The sequence below is a fragment of the Muntiacus reevesi genome, chromosome 1 (assembly GCF_963930625.1).
Source record: "Muntiacus reevesi chromosome 1, mMunRee1.1, whole genome shotgun sequence".
In the NCBI taxonomy this organism is placed as follows: Eukaryota; Metazoa; Chordata; class Mammalia; order Artiodactyla; family Cervidae; genus Muntiacus; species Muntiacus reevesi.
The window spans coordinates 118842003-118863994 of NC_089249.1; the positions used below are offsets into that span (position 1 = coordinate 118842003).

General features: G+C 35.2%; 1 protein-coding gene across 1 annotated transcript in view; it reads left to right on the forward strand.

Annotated features, from left to right (window-relative positions):
- COL24A1 (collagen type XXIV alpha 1 chain) overlaps positions 1 to 21992 on the forward strand; it is a 373554-nt gene that overhangs the window by 175521 nt on the left and 176041 nt on the right. Inside the window, exons 23-26 of the mRNA XM_065907005.1 lie at positions 6383 to 6436; positions 7647 to 7691; positions 10685 to 10738; positions 15704 to 15748. Of these exons, the coding sequence (XP_065763077.1) occupies positions 6383 to 6436; positions 7647 to 7691; positions 10685 to 10738; positions 15704 to 15748 (198 nt within the window). The remainder of the gene's footprint in view (positions 1 to 6382; positions 6437 to 7646; positions 7692 to 10684; positions 10739 to 15703; positions 15749 to 21992) is intronic.

The window sequence follows — 21992 nt, forward strand, 5'->3', positions numbered from 1 at the left end:
TAATTCTTTTTTAAATGTTTGGTAGACTTCTCCGGGGAAACCATCCTAGGTTTTTTATTTACTGAGAGGTTTTGATTAATGATTCAGTCTCCTTGCTAGTTGTAGTTATGTTCAGATTTTCTCTTTCTTTATGATTCAATTTTGGTAGGTTGTGTATTTCTAGGAATTTTACCTGTTTTTTCTGTTATCCAATTTGTTACTGATATTAGTCTCTTGTGATCCTTTTTTTTTTGTCACGTAGTCAATAATGCAGAAGTAGATATTTTTTGAATTCCCTTGCTTTTTGTATGATCCAACTTATTCTGGCAATTTGATCTCTGATTCCTCTGCTTTTTCTAAATTCAGTTTGTACATCTGGAATGGAAGTTCTTAGTTCACATACTATTGAAGCCTGGCTTGGAGAATTTTGAGCATTACTTTGCTAGCATGTGAGATGAGTGCAATTGTGTGGTAGTTAGAACATTCTTTGGCGTTGACTTTCTTTGAAGTTGGAATGAAAACTGACCTTTTTCAGTCCTGTGGATACTGCTGCCCTTTCCAACTTTGTTGGCATATTGAGTACAGCACTTTCACAGCATCATCTTTTAGCATTTGAAATAGCTCAGCTGGAATTCCATAACCTCCACTAGCTTTGTTCATAGTAATGTTTCATAAGGCCCACTTCAGTGCATACTCCAGGGTGTCTGGTTCTAGGCACACCATCATGATTATCTGGGTCATTAACACCTTTTTCATTGAGTTCTCTGTGTATTCTTGCCACTTCTTCTTAATCTCTCCTGCTTCTGTTAGGTCCTTGTTGATTCTGTCCTTTATTGTGCCCATCTTTGCATGAAAAGATGCAATTTTCATGAAGAGATTGCTAGTCTTTCCCGTTGTAATGTTTTCCTCTATTTCTTTGCATTGTTCACTTAAGATTTTTTATCTCTTCTTGCTATTCTCTGGAACTGTGCAGTCAGCTGGGTATATTCTTCCTTTCTCCTTTGCATTTTGTTTCTCTTCTTTTCTCACCTATCTTTAAGGCCTCCTCAGACAGCCACTTTGCATTCTTCCATTTCTTTTTCTTGAGGATGGTTTGGTCACCACTATCTGTGTACCCAAATGTTACAAATCTCTGTCCATAGTTCTTGAAGGCACTCTGTCTGCCAGATCTAATCCCTTGAATCTGTTTGTCACCTCCACTATATAAGAGATTCGATTTAGGTCATACCAAAATGTAGTCATGTAGTCATGTATGGATATGAGACTTGAAACATAAAGAAGGTAGAGCACCAAAGAATTGATGCTTTTGTACTATGGTGCTAGAAAAGACTCTTGAGAGTCCCTTGGACAGCAAGGAGATCAAACCAGACAATTCTAAAGGAAATCAACCCTGAATACTCATTGGAAGGACTGATGCTGAAGCTGAAGCTCTAATACTTTGGCCACCTGATGAAAAGAGCTGCCTTATTGGAAAAGCCCCTGATGCTGGGAAATATTGAAGGCAGAAGAGGAGGGCTACAGAGGACGAGATGGGTGGATAGCATGACTGATTCAGTGGACAGGAACTTGGACAACCTCCAGGAGATGTTAAGGGGACAGGGCGGCCTGGTGTGCTGCAGTCCATGTGGTTGCAGAGAGTTGGACATGACTTGGCAACTGAGCAACAGCAACAACAATACCTGAATGGCCTAGTGGTTTTCCTTTCTTTGTCAATTTAAGCTTTAATTTTGCAATGAGAAGCTGATGATCTGAGCCACAGTCACAGTCAGCTCCAGGTCTTGTTTTTGGTGGATGAATAGAGCTTCTCCATCTTCGGATGCTGAGAATATAGTCAGTCTGATTTTGGTATTGACCATCTGGTGATGTCCATATGTGGAGTTGCCTCTTTTATTGTTGAAAGAGAGTGTTTGCTATGACCAGTGTGTTCTCTTGGCAAAACTCTATTAGCCTTTGCCCTGCTTCATTTTGCATTCCAAGGCCAAACTTGCTTGTCACTCCTGGTATCTCTTGACTTCCTACTTTTGCATTCCAGTCCCCTATGATGAAAAGGACATCTTTTTTTGGTGTTAGCTCTAGAAGATCTGGTAGGTCTTCATAGAACCATTCAGCTTCTTCGGCATTAGTGGTTAGGGCATAGTCTTGGATTACTGTGATGTCACATGATTTGCCTTGGAAGTGAAATGAGATCATTCTGCTGTTTTTGAGGTTGTACCCAAGTCCTGCCTTATGAGCTTTCTTTTGTTGACCATTAGGGCTATTCCATTTCTGCTAAGGGATTCTTGCCCACGGTAGTAGATATAATGGTCATCTGAATTAAATTTGCCCATTCCTGTCCATTTTAGTTGACAGATTCCTAAGATGTTGTTCACTCTTGCCATCTCCTATTTGACCTTATCCAATTTACCTTGATTCATAGATCTAACATTCCAGGTTCCTATGCGATACTGTTGTTTACAGAGTGGGACTTTTCTTTCACTACCAGACATATCCACATCTTAGTGTTATTTACACTTTGGCTCAGTTTCTTCATTCTTTCTGGACCTATTTCTGCTGTTTTCCCTAGTAGCATATTGGACACCTATCCACCTGGGTGGGGGGGGGGTCTCATCTTCCAGTGTCATATCTTTTTTCCTTTTCATACTGTTTGTGGGATTCTTCAGGCAAGAATGCTGAAGTAATTTGCCATTCCTTCTTCCAGTAGACCGCGTTTTGTCAGAACTCTTCACCATGACCCATCTGTCTTGGGTGGCTCTGCACACCATGCCTCGTAGCTTCATTGAGTTATACAAGGCTGTGATCCATGTGATTATAACATGGTTATTGGTTAGCTTTCTGTGATTGTGGTTTTCATTCTGGAGACTGTGGGATTATAGTTTTTGCTTCTTCTGTCTGCCCTCTGATGAATGAGAATAAGAGGCTTATGCAAGCTTTCTGATTGGAGAGACTGGCTGTGAGGAAAACTGGGTCTTCCTCTGGTGGGCAGGGCATGCTCGGTAAATCTTTAATTCAATTGTCTACTGATGGGTGAGGCTTTGTTCCCTCCCTGTCATCATCTATGTCTCTATTCATATTTATTTTGCTTGTTTTAGAAATTAAGTGAAATCATACTACATACATACTTCAGTTACTTTCTTCTTTCACTCAATCTTATCTTTTCAGCTTATTCTAAGTTGGTTAATTATAGCATGTTCATTTTCACTATATAGTAACTCACTATATAGATATACTACACTTTTTTAATTGATAGAACTATTGATATCTTTTCTGGCAGATATCTTTTAGGTTTCATCAATCTTTCATGTATGCTTGTAAACACTGTGTAAACTCTAATTTGGGGTTTCCATTTTCTGTATCTAACCATTAGATGGTGAAGGGCAGGGAAGCCTGGCCTGCTGCCACCCATGGGGTCGCAAAGAGTTGAACATGACTGAGTACCTGAACAAGAACGACATTAGATCATGTTTATTAATTTTTCAATTTAAGTCTTTTCTGTTTCTACTAATTTTTATCAGCTTGATTGACCTACTAATTTATGGAAGAGATATGTTAAAATTTCCCTCTCTAATAGTGGATTCCTCAATTCATATTTATCAGTTTTAATGTATATATTTAGAAGTTGTGTTACTCAATGCATAAAAATTCTGGTTTTTCTCTTCCAATTGAACATAGCTTTTTGTCATTATCGAATGACCCTCTTAATGCTAATAATCTATTTTACCCTAAAATCTATTAACTCTAAAGTTTAAAGTATTAGTCATTCAGCTGTGTCTGACTCTTTGTGACCCCATGGACAATAGCCCACCAGGCACCTCTGTCCAAGGAATTCTTCAGCAAGAGTACTACAATGGGTTGCCATTTCCTTTTCCAGGGGATCTTCCCAACCCGGGGATGAACCCCCGTCTCTTGCATTGCAGGCAGATTCTTTACCATCTGAGCCACCTACCTCAGCTATTTTGTGGCTGGTAAATTGCTTGCATATATCCTCCTAATTTTTAAATTTAATTTTTCTCATTTTTATGTTTTAGAGGTATTTCTTATAAACAGCCTGTAACTAGTTGTTCCCCTTTAATTCAACTTTTATTCCTTTAAGATTATAAATTAATCTTGGAAGAGGAAGGAAAAAGGAACCTGGGCTTATTTGCCTCCTTGAAAGGGTCTTTTTGGGGGGTTTTAGTCAGGGTGCCACTTTCACAGGCTAAATAGCTGGAGTGAGAGAATAGCAAAATCGAGTTCTCTTGGATCACTTAGCCCCTCTTCTGGGTTTGGAATTGAGTTTTTTAAATATATTCTCCAATGTAAAATGCATCTTAATCAATGCCTTTTGAGACCCCACATTTGTTGGTAGGTTTTTGGTAAACTTATTTTTAGATACATGTTTTTGTTAACCTATCATAATTCAATATGAAGTTATCTGCACATCCTAAAAAATTTCTGATCCCCCCCAGAAAAGTTTTTGCTCCTTCATCTAAGTCCCCTTTTCCACTTTGCTAATACTTCTGTTCCATTACAACTCTTACTCTAGTTTTTATTTTAAAGTGCCCTCTCCCATAGTAAATTATTAATTCATTGAGAATAAAGAGTCTATCTTATTCATATTTGTATAGTTCAGGACTACTATTGTGCTTTTTATTGGACCTTACACGTAGTAGAAAATTAATAAAATGTTGAAAAAATGAACGTATGAGTAAATTACTAAACATTCACTATTCTGTGATGGAATTTAAATATCATAACATTCTGACCTTTAGTCTGAACATTAAAACCTTAGAGTTCTAGAAGACCATTTTAGATGTTAAGAGTTAGAAGTCACTGTATCAGTCAAGATTCTTTGATTGTAAATAATGAAAACTCAACTAAAATATGGTTGTATATGAGAAGTTTAGGAATTCAAACACAACTACACCCAGACCCCCAAAGATATCCTTAGAACCCAATCACTTCATTTATTAATTCTTTGATTTCCTTCTCAGATTCTCTCCCCTTCTTGGTTTCCTTCTGTTTAGGTTTACGTCATCCTTAATGCTATTCTATCTTCCCAATTGTTCCACCGTAAGCCAAACATTTCTTTAGTTGGACTAACTTGGGTTTCTGTTTCATTACTGAGCCCACAACTGTTTCTAGGCATGTGGATTATGCTGATTTAGGTCCTTATCCCATATCCATCCTTAAATTTAGTCAAGGGTACAGTCCCCTCCCCTCAAACTATATGAGGAAAGACTACTTCATTAAGCAAAATTAGGTTGCTTAATTAGATGCTTTTGCCTAAAAAAAGATGAATATATAGAACAGTATACATTCATTTCAATAATCCATCTCTTCCTATTAAAAATAAGGAAGCTGAGCAAAACAGCTAGGTTATTGCCTAAACTCATGCAGTTTCTTAAATAGTGCTTATGTACAAAATAAGCCTGTGATAATATATTATAGACTTTTAAGCTTGAGCAGTTTTTCATTTTTTTATTGTGTTTAGAACATAGCAATGATAAACCAAGATATATCATGAAGGAAAGATTCTCATGCAGTTTATAACTCTGCTCCATTCCAAACCAAAAACCAATCATGTAGGTAGATCTACTATTTGGCATAGTTATTTGTTACAGCTAAAAATTAGATTAAACCTTTTAATGGTTATAGGCTTACTGAAAGCAATAATGCAAAATGTAGCTTTTAAAAAAGAGTTACTTAAAAATTTGGCTCATTGCCTAGTTAGAGGAACAGAACAAAACAAGAAAAATGTTGCCATGTTAAATAAGTGATATATAATTTTTCCTGAAATAGGAAGATTTTTGTTTTGGTTACTGGATGAATTGTTATTCAAAGAGCATTTGACTTTTAACAGCATGCATTTAGATTAACAAAAGATGTATTTTAATCTTAAAATTCATGATTGTGTTCGGATAGTTACTTTCTCCTGCAAATTGTTCTCTCTTTTTTACTAGCTTCTATCAAGAAAGGAATTAAGTTGAAGAACATTTCATATGAATAATGTGCTCCAGACTTTGCTAGTCTCTAAACAGATGTTAAAACACTATATATCTTCTCCATCTGTTTTCAGACTTTGTGGACACTCTATTATATATCACTATTTACTGTACTAGTATCAGATTAACAATTGGGCCTATTGCTTTAATTCTAGGAGTACTTTTTATGAACAATGGTCCAGTTGAAGAGTGACATACTGTGAGCAGATTATATGAATATTAGCATATTGCTTAAAAATAAGTTTATCATGTTTTCCAAGTTTTTGGATAACATGCAGTTTTCTGCTTATTTATCCTCCAAATCGCTTTGATAATTTCCCAATGAGAAATAAATGGTATCAAATATTATTGCACATCTGAGCCTAATGCTTAATGAAAAAGTATTAACAGAGTTACTTTGTGTCCTTATATTGCTTTTACAGGGATTCATTGGAAACAGAGGGCCTTCTGGACCTCCTGGTCTCAAAGGAACTCAGGTATGGAGAAAATAAATATCCAGTCAGCAATTCTTTAAATTCAGATTTTTCTTTTTTATTTTTCATGGGACTTTAGTTTTGGCTCAAAGAAAACTGCATTAGATGGACAATTTTTTACCATTGAGGATTTCAGGTTACCGTTTTGTATTGGCAGTTATGGGATGGAATTTGGAATCATTTTAATGTACTGAATTCACTAAGTGATTTATGAAGTGGTCTCTACAAAATGGCTGAAGAATCTGAGCCCATAATCTCCCTCATATGTACTAGAATTTACATTTACCATTTGTGTCTATTTTATATTTCTAACCCATAAATTATTTTTAATTGAATTATGGACTGAGCAAAATGTTTTTAGATAAATAAGATCTATGATTTAAGAGGTCTGTAAGTGTTCAGATGTGGTAAATATGAACTGTTTGTTTAAAGGTAAAAAAAATCAGTATGTTTAGCAAATATGTTAAATAGAATAAATACATTTATTATTTTAATTTTCTTAGAGAATAAAGTATAAATATTATTTGTTTTATGTTTCTCTGTTTTGTCTACCCATACAATATTTAATCCTTAGAAGAATGAACAAAATTTTATATTTTATGACATTATAGCTGATTTGATCTCAAAAATGTTGGATCTGCAAATTAGATAAAAGGAAACTCTAAACATTGAGCTCCATTTGTGTAGGATCTGATATATCTTTATCTCTAAGGCTTAAGAAAGAACTGAGACTCAAAAACATTTGTTGAATAATTAAGAATCAGAATGTGCCAAGAGCAAACAGATTCTGTACTAATAATTTTTTAATAAAAACAATTTGTACTGATTTCCATCTATTTATGTCAGAGATATAGAGCCCAAGAAAGTCAAGTTTGTCCTCATTTCACAGTCCTCAGTGATTCCTAATGCTGATTTTTGCAATGCCCTAATCACTTTCACTCTTATCTACTCTCAATTTTCTATGTTTATCTTATATCATCTACCAATTTTTAAAAATAATCCAAAAGTACATGTCCTTTTTAATGTGATACAGGCTTATAAAACAAAAAATTAAGTGTTATGGGGTGACATAGTTCTAAAATATAAGAAAATCACAGTATTATTTTTATTACATTTCAGAAAGAGCTTCAGACTTCAGAATAAATGGAGTAAGGATTTACTTTTTTAAATACTCATCTCATGAGGTCATGACAAGTTCTGATCTTTGTTTAAGGGAGAAGAAGGACCAACTGGATCCTTTGGAGAGCTGGGGCCAAGAGTAGGTACCACATAAATAATTTTCAAAGAATGCTTCTCTTAAAACAATGGTTTTGTGTTTTTTAATAACACCGAAGTTTAAGTTATAGCAAAGGGAAAAATGAAAACAAACTATAGTGGTTTATGAAGTGGTCTCCATGGTCTATAGCAATACAATCCCCTCAAATAAAATAATATTGTAACTAATATTTTCCAAGGATATTTTAAATTATATTATGCCTACTACATATTTGTGACACCATGGACTAGAGCCCATCAGGCTCCTCTGTCTGTGGGATTTCCCCGGCAAGAATTTGGAGTGGGTTGCTATTTTCTTTTCCAGGGATCTTCTTGACCCAGGGATCAAGCCCTAGTCTCCTACACTGCAGTATTCTTTACCAACTGAGCTACCAAGGAAGCCCTACAACTAAAATTTTCCAGGGATGTTTTAAATGATATTACACCTGCTACATGTTTACTTATTCCTTCAATTCATCCAGTCTTATGGTCTTAGTAATTTGTGCAAGTTATTTATAAAGTGTCTCAAAATGTCATACAAACCTAAATACATTAACCATTTAGTAATACTTGGAAATTTTCTGTTTTCTGAGTTTGTTGGTAAATTTATGGAAGGCAAATAAGATATTTTCTGGTCAACTATTTTTTCAGATAATAGTGTGTGGAGATGTATGAGTTACTTCTTTTCATGTTCTAAAAATGAATTTTTTAAGAATTTGGGGATACATGATGAAAGTTTACAGTATCATAAAGTAATTAAAGTGTGTACAACACATATATTTTAAGAGTCATTATTGGTCTTGCAGGAAATACCTTTCATTTTTTTCTTGAGAACCTCATAATGTATGATGTTCATCATTGGTTGAGATATAATGATCTCCTTAATCAAATCTTGTGTAATCTGACATCAGTTATTTGGTATTAGGAACCATGTACTATAGATTACTCCAGGATATTGACTTTCTCTTCTCCAGGGATCTTATCCTCTATTCTCTTCAGCTACTTACTGCTATGGACAAACCCTTGACCTTGTCATTACCAGTTACAGAAACCTCTTAATTTTTAATTTTAAACTTTTCCTTCCTCAACCATCATCTCCTTTCTTTCTGTTACATTCTCTCTTGTAAGCTAATCCAACAGTCCCAATAGAAATTTCAGTTCATTGATTCTAATGATGCTCCATACTCCTTATTTCCCTCATGACCACTCATCTCTTCTAAATTTTAGGGTGCCCTACGAATTGATTTGTAGGGTTCTCTTTTCTTTCTACACTCACTGCCTGGATGAACTGGTCCATTCTTATGGATTTAAATGCCATCAAATGCTAACAATTTCCAAAATTATACGTTTAGATCAGAACCTTCTGCACCTTAACTCCATACTTGTACTAACTACCACCAGATCCCTCCCCTTAGAAGTCTAAGAAAACTATCAAACGGAAATGTCCAAAACTGGAGCCTTCAATTTACCCTTCACACCTGTTCTCCCATGGTCTACTTTGTTTCATTCATCCTTTACTCAGGTTAAACATGAACGAACTCTTTCTTGAGTTCATTCTTGACTCTCTGTCTCACATTCTGCACATGACCTGTCCACAGTTCCTGGAAGCTCTGCTTTCAGACTATATGCAGAATCTTACCACTTGCCACAGCCTCCTCTGATGTTGTTGTTTTAGGCACCAAGTCGTGTGGACTCTTTTGCAATCCAATGGACTGTAGTGCACCAGTTTCCTCTGTTCAAGGGGTTTCCCATGCAAGAATACTGGAGTGAGTTGCTATTTTCTTCTCCAGGGAATCTTCCCAACTCAGGGATCGAACCTGCATCTCCCACGTTGGGAGGTGGACTCTTCACCACTGAGCCAGCCACAAGGGAAGCCCACCTCCTCCATTACCATCCTGCTTATGCCATTGTCATATCTCACATGGATTATTGCAGATGACTCCTCTTTGGACTCCCTGCTTCTGCTCTGACATCAGAGTGATCCCTGTGAAAACCCAGATCCTGGCACTTCTCAAAGCTTGCTAAGACTTCCTGTCTTGCTTAGAGTTAAAACCAAAGCCCTTACTATAATCTACCAGGCCCTCATGACCTGGCTTCCTCTCCCCCCATTCGCTTTTCATCCCTCATCTTCTTACTGATCTCCTCTCTTATGCTCTCCAGCTACATTCTTGCCTCAGGACCTTTACACTGCTCTTTGCCTCTGCTTAGAATGCTCTCCCCCCAAGTATCCATATACGTTTTCCCCTTTAAAAAGTCTTTACTTGATTGCCACCTTCTCATTGAGGTCTTTTTTGTAAGTCTTACCAAAATTTTAAACAAACTCCCACAACAGTTTATATCTCCCATCCTGCTTAATTTGATGTTCTTCAAATTTGCCACTACCTAGTATACCATGTATTTTACTTTTTTTTTTTTTTTTTAATGTCATCCTCCATAGAATGTAAGCTCTATAAAAGTGAGTGAAAGTGAAAGCCGCCCAGTTGTGTCCCACTCCTTGGGACTCAATAGACTGTACAGTCCATGGAATTCTCCAGGCCAGAATACAGGAGTGGGTAGCCTTTCCCTTCTCCAGTGATCTTCCCAATCCAGGGATTGAACTCAGGTCTCCCATATTATGGGCTGATTCTTTACCAGCTGAGCCCCAAGGGAAGCCCAGAATACTGGAGTGGGTAGCCTATCCCTTCTCCAGTGGATCTTCCTGACCCAGGAATCAAACTGGGGTTTCCTGCATTGCAGGCAGACTCTTTACCAACTGAGCTATCAGGGAAGCCCTAAAGGTAAGAATATTTAGTGCATTCCTCAATCCTCAGTTTCTGGAACTGTGCATGGCAAGTAGACAGACATGGTAGAATGAATGGCTAATACGTTTGATAGAATGCATTTATCAAGTAATTTTGAAGTGTTTCATCTCATAGGATAGTCTGAATTTCATAAATTAGCAAACTTTCTGGAAGAAGAAGGATTAAACATATCTTTTTTTCCCTGTTCCCTTCTAAGGGAAAACCAGGTCCAAAGGGGTATGTCGGTGAACCAGGACCAGAAGGCTTGAAGGTAAAGCACCTAACTTTCTCACCAGTTGCATAGCATAACTTACAGAAAGATAAACTCATGACTTTCAGAGCAGTGTAAAATGAACACATATCAAAGATTTTGTTCAATTCCCTTAATTGAGGGAACCAGTTATATGTTAAAGCTGGTTCAAACAGCATTTGAAATACTGTATGTCTTTATATCTTTATCTGTATCTAGGTATATGTCTGTAAATATCTATGACTCTGACTTTGTGTATGTCTGTAACTAGATATAAATATAAAATTAGATATTTTAATAAAGAAATATTAAGATTTGTGGTTATATATAGGACAATAACGGGCTTCCCCAGTGGCCCAGTGGTAAAGAATCCATCTGCAAGGCAGGAGCAGCAGGAGATGTGGATTCCATCCCTGGCTAGGGAAGATCCCCTGTAGAAGAGCATGGCAACCCACTCAAGGATTCTTGCCTGGAGAATCCCACGGACAGAGGATTCTGGCAGGCTACAGTCCAAAGGGTCGCAGAGAGTCAGACACGACTGAAGTGACTTAGCATGCATGCGCATAGGATAATAAACTATAACTTTAGGGACTGTCTGTTCCACTGGTAGAAATCTACAAGTCAAAAGTCTATAATTTTTAAATCTACATTTAAAAAATGTGTTTGTGTATCTTCACTAAATCTGGGTCCTTTAACTGAAAGTATACAGTGAGTTTAAGTACATACTCTAGATCATCACTGGGTATTTTTAAGATTTTATAACATTTAAAAAATGTACTACCGACCAACTTTTTTGCCTTGTGTTGAAGTTTTATGTGATTTTTAGTAACACCAACAAATACAAAGTAATGCAGTGGTTTTTCATGTATAGCATTAAGTAAGGTCTGAAAGAAACTAACTTATGAGAATTGGTGATCAGTACAAATTTAAAATTTAATGAAAAATTGAATTGTATCAGAGATTTATTGCTTTATTTCCTAAATCTAGAGTTCAGAGCTCATTATTTATATTAAACTCTTCATTTTTATTATACTGGAGATGAAGGGGAAAATAAACAACACTCTTTGAAGTCAATAATAAATATGAGCCAAAATATTTTTGAATGTGTCAGCATGTCTGGCAGTATCTATACCTGACTCTCGAGTTACATAGAAAAACTCCCAGAAAATAAATGCATGGTATTTATAAATAGAAGTCTTAATTATCTTTTACTGTAATTAATCCCTGTACTACCAAGCAACTAGAAAATCACCATGAGCTACCATCCAGTCAAACTGGCAGGAAACAAATCTCAGTCATTACTGATATCCTGCCTCCTCCCTAGAGTTACCTCAGCATCTGGGTGGCATCCGTGTTACCTAGGAAGTGAAGAAAGTTCTTTACAGTTCAGTCCTCATACTTGTCCCTCCAATTTCTTCCTTGGAATATCATATAGCTATTTCCTAGATCTGTCACTCCCTTGGGAGAACCTGGAACTCTGGGGGGAGATTGTTAAGAGCCACCACCTTTCACAGAACCTAGGATCTCTGTTCTCTCCGTAGGCCTGCAGGAATTATTCCTCTCTGTCTCTTTTCATCCTCAAAGACAACTCACCTCCTACATTCAAGCTGTCTGAAAACGCAAGCAGTAATGTAGGTAATAATCTGCAAGCAACTTTTGCTTTCTGCCTGTTATCACAGACCTCCCTTAAGATTATGTATCACAAAGGGTTCATCTCTCTAATTGGAATTTGAGAGGACCATTAAGTAGAAGTTTTTATTTTAATTATATCTATATATGCATACATATATATATACACACATATATATTGTGTATATAAATATAAAATCAAATCCTGCCACAAATTTTCTATAAAAACTGTCTAATGAACTATTTTTTTCCTATTGGGATTATTTATTTATTTATTTATTTTTAATTAATTTATTTTTTGACTGAAGGATAATTGCTTTACAGAATTTTGTTGCTTCCTGTCAAACCTCAACATGAATTAGCCACAGGTATACATATGTCCCCTCCCTCTTGAACCTCCTTCCCATCTCCCTCCCCCTCCCACTCCTCTAGGTTGATACAGAGCTGCTGCTTGTGTTTTCTGAGATATACAGCAAATTCCCATTGGCTATCTATTTTACATATGGTAATGTAAGTTTCCATGTTACTCTCTCCATACAGGTGAGAGAAGGTGAGAATCTTCTCCCCCCCTCTCCCTGTGTCCATAAGTCTGTTCTCTTTGTCTGTTTCTCTGTTGCTGCCCTGCAAATAAATTCTTCCATACCATCTTTCTAGATTCCGTATATAAGCATTAGTATATGATATTTATCTTTCTCTTTCTGACTTACTTCACTCTGTATAATAGGCTCTAGGTTCATCTACCCGTTAGAACTGACTCAAATGCACACACATATGCATACACACATATATATTGTGTATATAAATATAAAATCCTGCCACAAATTTTCTATAAAAGCTGTCTAATGAACTCTTAAAAACTAGGACTTTCAACATACTACTACAATGCTTTATTCAAAGCTTTATTTATATAATGCTTTATTTATTTACTATTTATATAAATGTATATAGAAATAGAAAAGCAAGTTTTTGTAGCCTTTGAAAGCTTATTTCAAACCGATTACCTATATGAGTATTAGGTTTCAGTGCTAAAATTTAGCGCCATCCAATAGAATATAAAATATGAATCACAGATGTTGAGCCCCAATAAAAAGGTGAAAAGAAATAGGAGAGTTTAATTTTAGTAATATATTTTGTGTAACCCAAGATATAAAAATATTATCATTTCAACATGTTATCAGTATTAAAGTTATTAATGAGATTTTTGTACAAAGTCTTTGAAATACAGTGTGTGTATTATATTTATATCACACTTCAGCTTAGACCAGTTAATTTCAAGTGCTGAATAGCTACATATCATGAGTAACTACAATATTGTTTGGTGAGTTTAACTGTCCCACACTGCAAAATAATCAGGTAATAGTTTAATCTCCTATCTCCGATATAAATAAAATGTGCATTCTTGTCAGATTAATTATACATGGCACCCTAAACTACTTTTCGCTAGTTTGTGCCTTTGTTTGGGCTTTCTTCATGGCATTCCTCACCACTGAAAGTGACCCTTTCTCATGACCAGTGTAAAAGTCATCCAGGACCCAACTCATATAGTTTGAAATACAGTTATGAAATACAGTTTCACAATTTATTATTTGAAGCCACTGATGTTTAGATTTTTATAAATTTATTTTTAATTGGAAGGTAATTGCTTTACAATTTTGTATTGATTTCTGCCATTCAACAACATGAATCAGCCATAAATATACATACGTCCCATCCCTCTTAAACCTCCCACCCCCACCCGACCCCACCCCTCTAGGTTATCACAGAGCACTGAGTTGAGCCTCCTGTGTTACAGAGCAACTTCGACTAGCTATCTGTTTTACATATAGTAGGGTATAGGTTTCAGTGCTACTCTCTCAATTCATCCCACCCTCTCCTTCCCCCACTGTGTCCACAGGTCTGTTCTCTATGTCTGCATCTCTACTCTTGCCCTGTAAATACGTTCATCAGTACCATTTTTCTACATTCCATATATATTGTGTTAATATACACTATTTTTCTTTCTGACTCATTTCACTCTATAACAAGTTCTAGGTTCACCTACCTCACTGGAACTGACTCGGATTTGTTCCTTTGTATGACTGAGTAGTATTCAATTGTACATATGTGTAATACCACAACTTGTTTATTCATTCATCTGTCAATGGGTGAACATCTGGGCTGCTTCCGTGTCCTAGCTATTGTAAGTAGTGCTGCAGAGAATATTGGGGTATGTGTGTCTGTTTGAAATACGATTTTCTCAAGGCATATTCTGTTTTGGGTTGCTGGGTCATAAGGTAATTTTATTGCTAATATTTTAAGGAATCTCCATACTCTTCTCCATAGTGGCTTGATATCAGTTTACATTTCCATCAACAGTGTAAGAGGGTTCTCTTTTCTCCATCATCTCCACCATTTCTTATTTGTAGATTTTTTTATAATGGTTTTTCTGATCAGTGTGAGATGATTTTGATTTGCCTTTCTTTATTAATGAAAGATGTTGAGCATTTTTTCACAGGTTTATTGGCCACCTGTATGTCTTCTTTGGAGAAATGTCTGTTTAGGTCTTCTGCTCATTTTTTGATTGGGTCATTTGTTTTTCTGATAAGGTAGTATGGTATACGTACTGTGTCTTACTTAACACTGCCAGCAGGCTATGGGACAGCAAAACCATAATTAGACACATTGGTGTTTCTATGGTGAAATGTAACGATGTTCAAATTAATCAAACTAACTTTCTCTGACTTGGGTCAGGCGAAGCATTGCTACCAAATACACACAGGCTAGGTCAAGTTTGCCACCAAATGTGATGTGAAAAACTTTGGATTTTCAGAGCTTTAGGGACAGCAGAACTGTGGTTAAAGTTATGAACTGCGGTGAAGCCAGCTCTAGCCGCACTCTCCCACACGGTGCCTGCTCCTCTGAACTCCTTTGCTCCTTCCTGTGGAGTGTGTTCTGTTGGCTCGTTCTGCTCAACGTCATGAGATACCTTATCTACTGAAGCAAAGAGGGTCCCTGTGGGCAAGGGCTTGATTTTCTTAATATCGTCTACAGCGCCTACCACTCTACCCTTTATAGAGTATGCCTCAGTAGATATTTTATTTTTAAAATTTTATTTGTAAAAGTGTTTTAAAAGGGATTAAAATTCAGATATAGAAGAATGTAGTTTAAGAAAACAGGTTACTAGTATTTGAATGGAAAGAGAGCAAAGACTATATCCTACATAAATACTGTAACAGAGTTTTGATAAACTGAAAATTCCTTTGTTAATTTTATAGATTATAATTAGATACTTACATTAAGATGAAAACAGGAGCAATGTTGAGAGTATTCTTGTTTGAAAATTAATGCTTTTTTCAACTTTATGTTCTTTATTAACAGGGAGAAGTAGGAGAGCAAGGAAACATTGGGAAGATTGGTGAAACAGTAAGCTTATTTTATGCTCTTATTTTCACTTTTTAAATCCTCTCATGAGCATTTTTAGGAATCATGTTAGCCATGATCTATGCTTATAAAATTCAGAATACAAAATACTTATCCACTACAAATGTAAAGTCATTTATTATGTGGCAAGTAAAACCTACTATACAAAAAAGAAATGAGGGAAAACACAGATAATATTTTCATCCAATACAAATTACATTCGTGATCTCAGGAACCTTTTAGTTTCTAATATTGGATCTTTACCTTTAGTTCTGATCATCTCAAGCTATGTTTGACTGTAACATTTTTCATGATTAAAAAGCTACAAATTATCAAGCCATTAAATATTATAATAGGTGGAAAATGTTTCCTTTATATTTGGAAGGTTGGAGTTAACCGTGAGATTATTCAAAGAAAGACATAATTTCTTTTCTCAAAAAGTTTAACTTGTTTAAATTAACATTATTGTAGAAGGGCAGCTCATGTTGTTTTTGAATCAGATATGTTAGGGATAATTTTTTTTTTTGCTATGGGAAAAAGCCAACTATAATATTCTCTACTGGTTAACCACTTGTAAAAGAATGAAACTAGAACACTTCCTAACACCATACACAAAAATAAACTCAAAATGGATTAAAGATCTAAATGTAAGACCAGAAACTATAAAACTCCTAGAGGAGAACATAGGCAAAACACTCTCCGACATAAATCACAGCAAGATCTTCTATGACCCACCTCCCAGAATATTGGAAATAAAAGCAAAAGTAAACAAATGGGACCTAATGAAAATTAAAAGCTTTTGCACAACAAAGGAAACTATAAGTAAGGTGAAAAGACAGCCCTCAGATTGGGAGAAAATAATAACAAATGAGGAAACAGACAAAGGATTAATCTCAAAAATATACAAGCAACTCCTGAAGCTCAATTCCAGAAAAATAAACGACCCAATCAAAAAATGGGCCAAAGAACTAAACAGACATTTCTCCAAAGAAGACATACAGATGGCTAACAAACACATGAAAAGATGCTCAACATCACTCATCATCAGAGAAATGCAAATCAAAACCACAATGAGGTACCATTACACGCCAGTTAGGATGGCTGCTATCCAAAAGTCTACAAGCAATAAATGCTGGAGAGGGTGTGGAGAAAAGGGAACCCTCTTACACTGTTGGTGGGAATGCAAACTAGTACAGCCACTATGGAAAACAGTGTGGAGATTTCTTAAAAAACTGGAAATAGAACTGCCATATGACCCAGCAATACCACTTCTGGGCATACACACTGAGGAATCCAGATCTGAAAGAGACACGTGCACCCCAATGTTCATTGCAGCACTGTTTATAATAGCCAGGACATGGAAGCAACCTAGATGCCCATCAGCAGATGAATGGATAAGGAAGCTGTGGTACATATACACCATGGAATATTACTCAGCAGTTAAAAAGAATTCATTTGAATCAGTTCTAATGAGATGGATGAAACTGGAGCCCATTATACAGAGTGAAGTAAGTCAGAAAGATAAAGAACATTACAGTATACTAACACATATATACGGAATTTAGATAGATAGTGGCGATAACCCTATATGCAAAACAGAAAAAGAGACACAGAAATACAGAACAGACTTTTGAACTCTGGGGGAGAACGTGAGGGTGGGATGTTTTGAAAGAACAGCATGTATATTATCTATGGTGAAACGGACCACCAGCCCAGGTGGGATACATGAGTCAAGTGCTCGGGCCTGGTGCACTGGGAGGACCCTGAGGATTCGGGTGGGGAGGGAGGTGGGAGGGGGGATCGGGATGGGGAATACATGTAACTATATGGCTGATTCATGTCAATGTATGACAAAACCCACTGAAATGTTGTAAAGTGATTGGCCTCCAACTAATAAAATAATATTAAAAAAAAAAAAAAAAAAAAAAAAAAGAAATGAACCTACATAACATATAAAGTGGTAAGTTAAATTAATAAGAGTCAAGTGAATTTATGTACAGTATGTGCTGGGTTATCACAAAGAAAGTGATACTGTTTAATATCAATATTTATTTAGTAGGTAGGATGAGCAAATACAATGTTCTGTAACCTATCTTACAACTTAAAGATAAAATTTTCTAAAAAATTGTTTTCTAAGCTTAAATAATTAAATATATTTTCTAGTCTGATAGTAAAACAATACATTTTTATAGTCTTAATTTTTATCATGAATTATTATTAAAAATAAGGAGATGATCTCTTAGTCTTAAAAGATCGTTGTTATACCATTTAATCTTGAGGTGCTAGAAAGTGAATGTTTTGTTCCTTTTTTTAACCAAAAAGGGAAATTTCAATGGAGTATTTATATCAATTCAATTATTTAAGGCTCCTTATCAAATATGGATGTGATTTGTATTTCGCTGTCATTCAGATTTTTAAAAATTCAGCTTAAAGAAATGAAATTCTGCATTTCTGAGTGACAAATTGCATAAAAAATATATAAACTAGAATTTATAGCCAAACTTAAAATATTAATGAAAAACATATTTTCTTCAAATAACATATATCAGACTTCTAAGTTTTATTTAGTTTAAAATGGGCTGGTTCTACATAGTGTAGGAACCTATCATCAGTGCTATCCAAAGAGGAAATGGACTATCTTGGCAGGTGGTAGATTTCTGTTATTGGAGGGAAATTAACAATTGTCGATTATTCACTATGTGCCAGGGATAATGCTAAGTGATATTTTATATTGTGGCATTCATTTAATTCTCAAACAGTTTTTAAAAGCACATTTTGTTATTCTGGTTTTTGAAATGAATAAACTGAAGCATAGTAAGTAATCTGTTTAAAGTCTTGTAGCTTATCAGTAGCTGAACTAAGATTTAAACCCATAGCTCAAAATTCAAAGCTTTATATCTTGCTGGGGATTTTTTCCCCAGTTTTATTGAAGTTTAATTGACTAATGAAATTTTAAGATATTTAAAGTGTATATAATGATTTGATATGCATATATGATGCAAAAAGATCCTCCCACTTCCATAAAGTTAGCTAACATAGCTGGGGATATTTTACTGTTAGCTGAAAGCCACTTGGCCTAGATTTTATAGGGCAGTTTAGGCATCAAATAAGTTATGAAACAAAAAGACCATTCCAACTTTGAGATTCCATCTTCTCATTAAGGATGGGAGATAAAGTCTTTTGAAAAACTTTAGTGGCTATATTGAATTAACATATATATGTATATATGTATATGTAAAATGTCTAAAAAATATTTATCGTTCTTGGTAATTCCCAACTTTTATTTTTTTGTATTGACTTCAAAATCTTAGAAATATAGTTCATCTAATCCAAAGTTCGGTAAAATTCTCAAGAGATATGGGAAAATACAGTTGTACTTCACAATGTCAGTCTAATAATTTGAGGATATCTAAGGTTAGTTGTAATTGCATAGCTAATTACTTTTCCCAAATCTTCTGAATTGTCATTTAATTGGATCTCCTCTGGTTGTGTTTCTTTCTAGATTTATACAAAATAGAACCCAGTTTGTGATAGTGGCAAACAGAGTAGTCCCATCTATATTACATGTCTGTATATGTCTTACATTTATTTACTATAGGCAAAGAATTAATTTCTATATATATGCCATAAATAAGTCTCTAATTTCAAAAGATACCTCCTTGTCCTCTGCATTCTAACTTTTTGTTATGAATAAATCTGGAATTATCTCACCTTAATTGCTAGTTCTCTCTGTCTTTAACTCTCCAGGCTGAAAGTATTTGAAGAGCTACAAAAGGGAATACAATATACTTTTTCAGTATTGGTCAAGAGAACAGAATTAAAATAGTATACAGTCCTTATAAGGAAACAGACATTATAAGATTTAGGCATTATAAAGGAACAAGCTTTCTTTGTAGACAATAATATTTTAATAGGATTTTTAACACTCAGATTCTTCCATAGAGTGATTCAGCATCTCATTCTTAGATTTGAATGATTCAGCAGATATTTACACTCAGGAATATTTATTGAACATTTGATCCCTGCCTTCATGAAATTTATAGTCTATTAGAGGTTAGACAGACATTAAAAATAATATCATAAAATTATATAATCATAACTGTGATACATTCTACAGAGGAAAATTTTAAGGCACTGTGTCAGTTGCCAAATTTAGATCTGGGGATGAAAGGACTGTTTTGAGGAAATGCCATATGATCTGTGACCATAAAGAATGGTATGAGTTGGCTGTGGAAGAGTGGGGAGAAACACTGTTCCTGGAATGTGCAATATAACATAACTTCCCATACATACAATACACTTAAAGCATTTAGCACAGAGCTGGTCACATACTGAAAACATGATAAAATGTTAGCTGTAATGGTTGTGGTGGTGGTTATTCTTATATTTATGGTTCTATATGGGAAAGCATTTAACTTTTAAGGAACTGAAGAAAGCCAGTGTGGATAGACTTGGTGAGCCAAGGAAAAAGCAATATTAGGTGGTAGCAGTGAGGGAGGCAGGAGCCAAGCACTCAGGGCTGTGTTTATTATTTTGGAATTGATCCTAAAGTAGATGGAAAATCATTGAAGTATTCTAAGTAAGCCAATGACATGATTTAATTTGTTTTAAGATCCCTCTGTTGCAGTGGATTGGGAAGTTGGAGCTTGGCTGTGAGGAGCAGAACTGTAAGAGGGTAACCATTTAGATACCTATCGCATTAGATTAATTGAAAGAGAAAAATGATAGGCCAGATGATGGCAGTGGAGATAAGTGGATGTGTTTGAGATGTATTTAAGGTGGTAGTTCGGACAAAGGCTGCAGTAAAAAGGAATGATTCTGATTAGTCTCCAGCATGTGATAGACTTATGGTAATTCAGCTAGTTATGATTCATTAGCAATATTCTGGAAACATAAGGAATTAGTATATACGATGTCTAAGGATAATTCCAGTCCTAAGAATCTATGACTGTTTTCTAAGAATTGTAATGTTTTCTGTTCTTCCCTTACCTGCCAATTTGGCTTCTTTTTTCTGGCTGTCCTCCAGTTTCATTATGTCTTTCTGGAGTTGAAACAAATAGAACTAAACTAAATATTTCAGTCAGTGACTCTACAACCTTCTTTAATGGGATAGCTTCTTATTTTTTCTTTATTGTTGATGATACTATGTGGGCATTTTTCAAAAACAGGAAACTAGTTTGTCTTTGGAAAATGATCAGCAGTCACTCTCAAGACCTTTTTCTAATCTGTTATTTTAAAGATAGAATTTTGAATTTTTTTCATAAAGTGATCTTGATTACATGAAATTTACATGCCATTTTTCTGCCTACTTGAAGAGCTTCTCATGGTTGTCCTATAGGCTGACCACAGACTCTCTTTATATGTCTTAAAATCCAACTATTTGATTTCACCTCATTTACTCTTTAATTTATGGATATTAGTAAGATTTCACATGCAATCTACTGTGTCCTCTCTGTTTTTCTGCCTGTCCTCTAGTGTGGTAGTGTTTAATAGTGAATGACTGATGAACAGAAAGGAAGAGAAAAGGCCATGGATAATCCTCAAAATCAGGTTCTCATTCTAAAACCTTTAGAATCATAGAACTTATGATGGTTGATTCTAAGGTGGATTATAATTAATTCATTCAAGTCCAAGTAGAGGTGGAGTCAGAGGAAGAAATGAAAAGAAATCTATTTTTTGAAGGCCTATTATCTCATTTAATCTTAAAACAATCCTTGTAAGATAAATCTTATTGCCATTCTTTAAATGAGGAAACGGAAACTTTTTGAAGTTATCTGATGTGATTCAATTCATACAGCTATTAAGCAAATGTGAATTTTCTAATTCCAGTTCTAAGGTTCTTTTCTCTGTGTCAAGCAATCATCAGTTTGTCCTGTTTTCAAATGGAACCTCGAAGTGCATACCTTGTGAATCAGTGGTTAGAAAAGCTTAGAAAAGGACAAAATAAAATTTTACTATGTAATCCCATAGGCCAAGCTGGCAATTAAAGTATTATCAAATACTGCTGGTTTCTGAGAAGTACTGAAATGTAATTTAATGGAATTATTTGCAATGGAATTATTAAAGATTTAAAGGATCTGGAAGAAAATATTTTAGAAGTCCTCAACACAAAATCTCATTTGATACAGTGGTTAGTTTTCCTGCTCTCTGGTAGCATTATTATCAGACTTAATACAAGTTGATTTTACTTAATGAGTTCCATTCTTTCTTTCATTAAGAAGAAAATGGTAGCTTTATACGGACACGG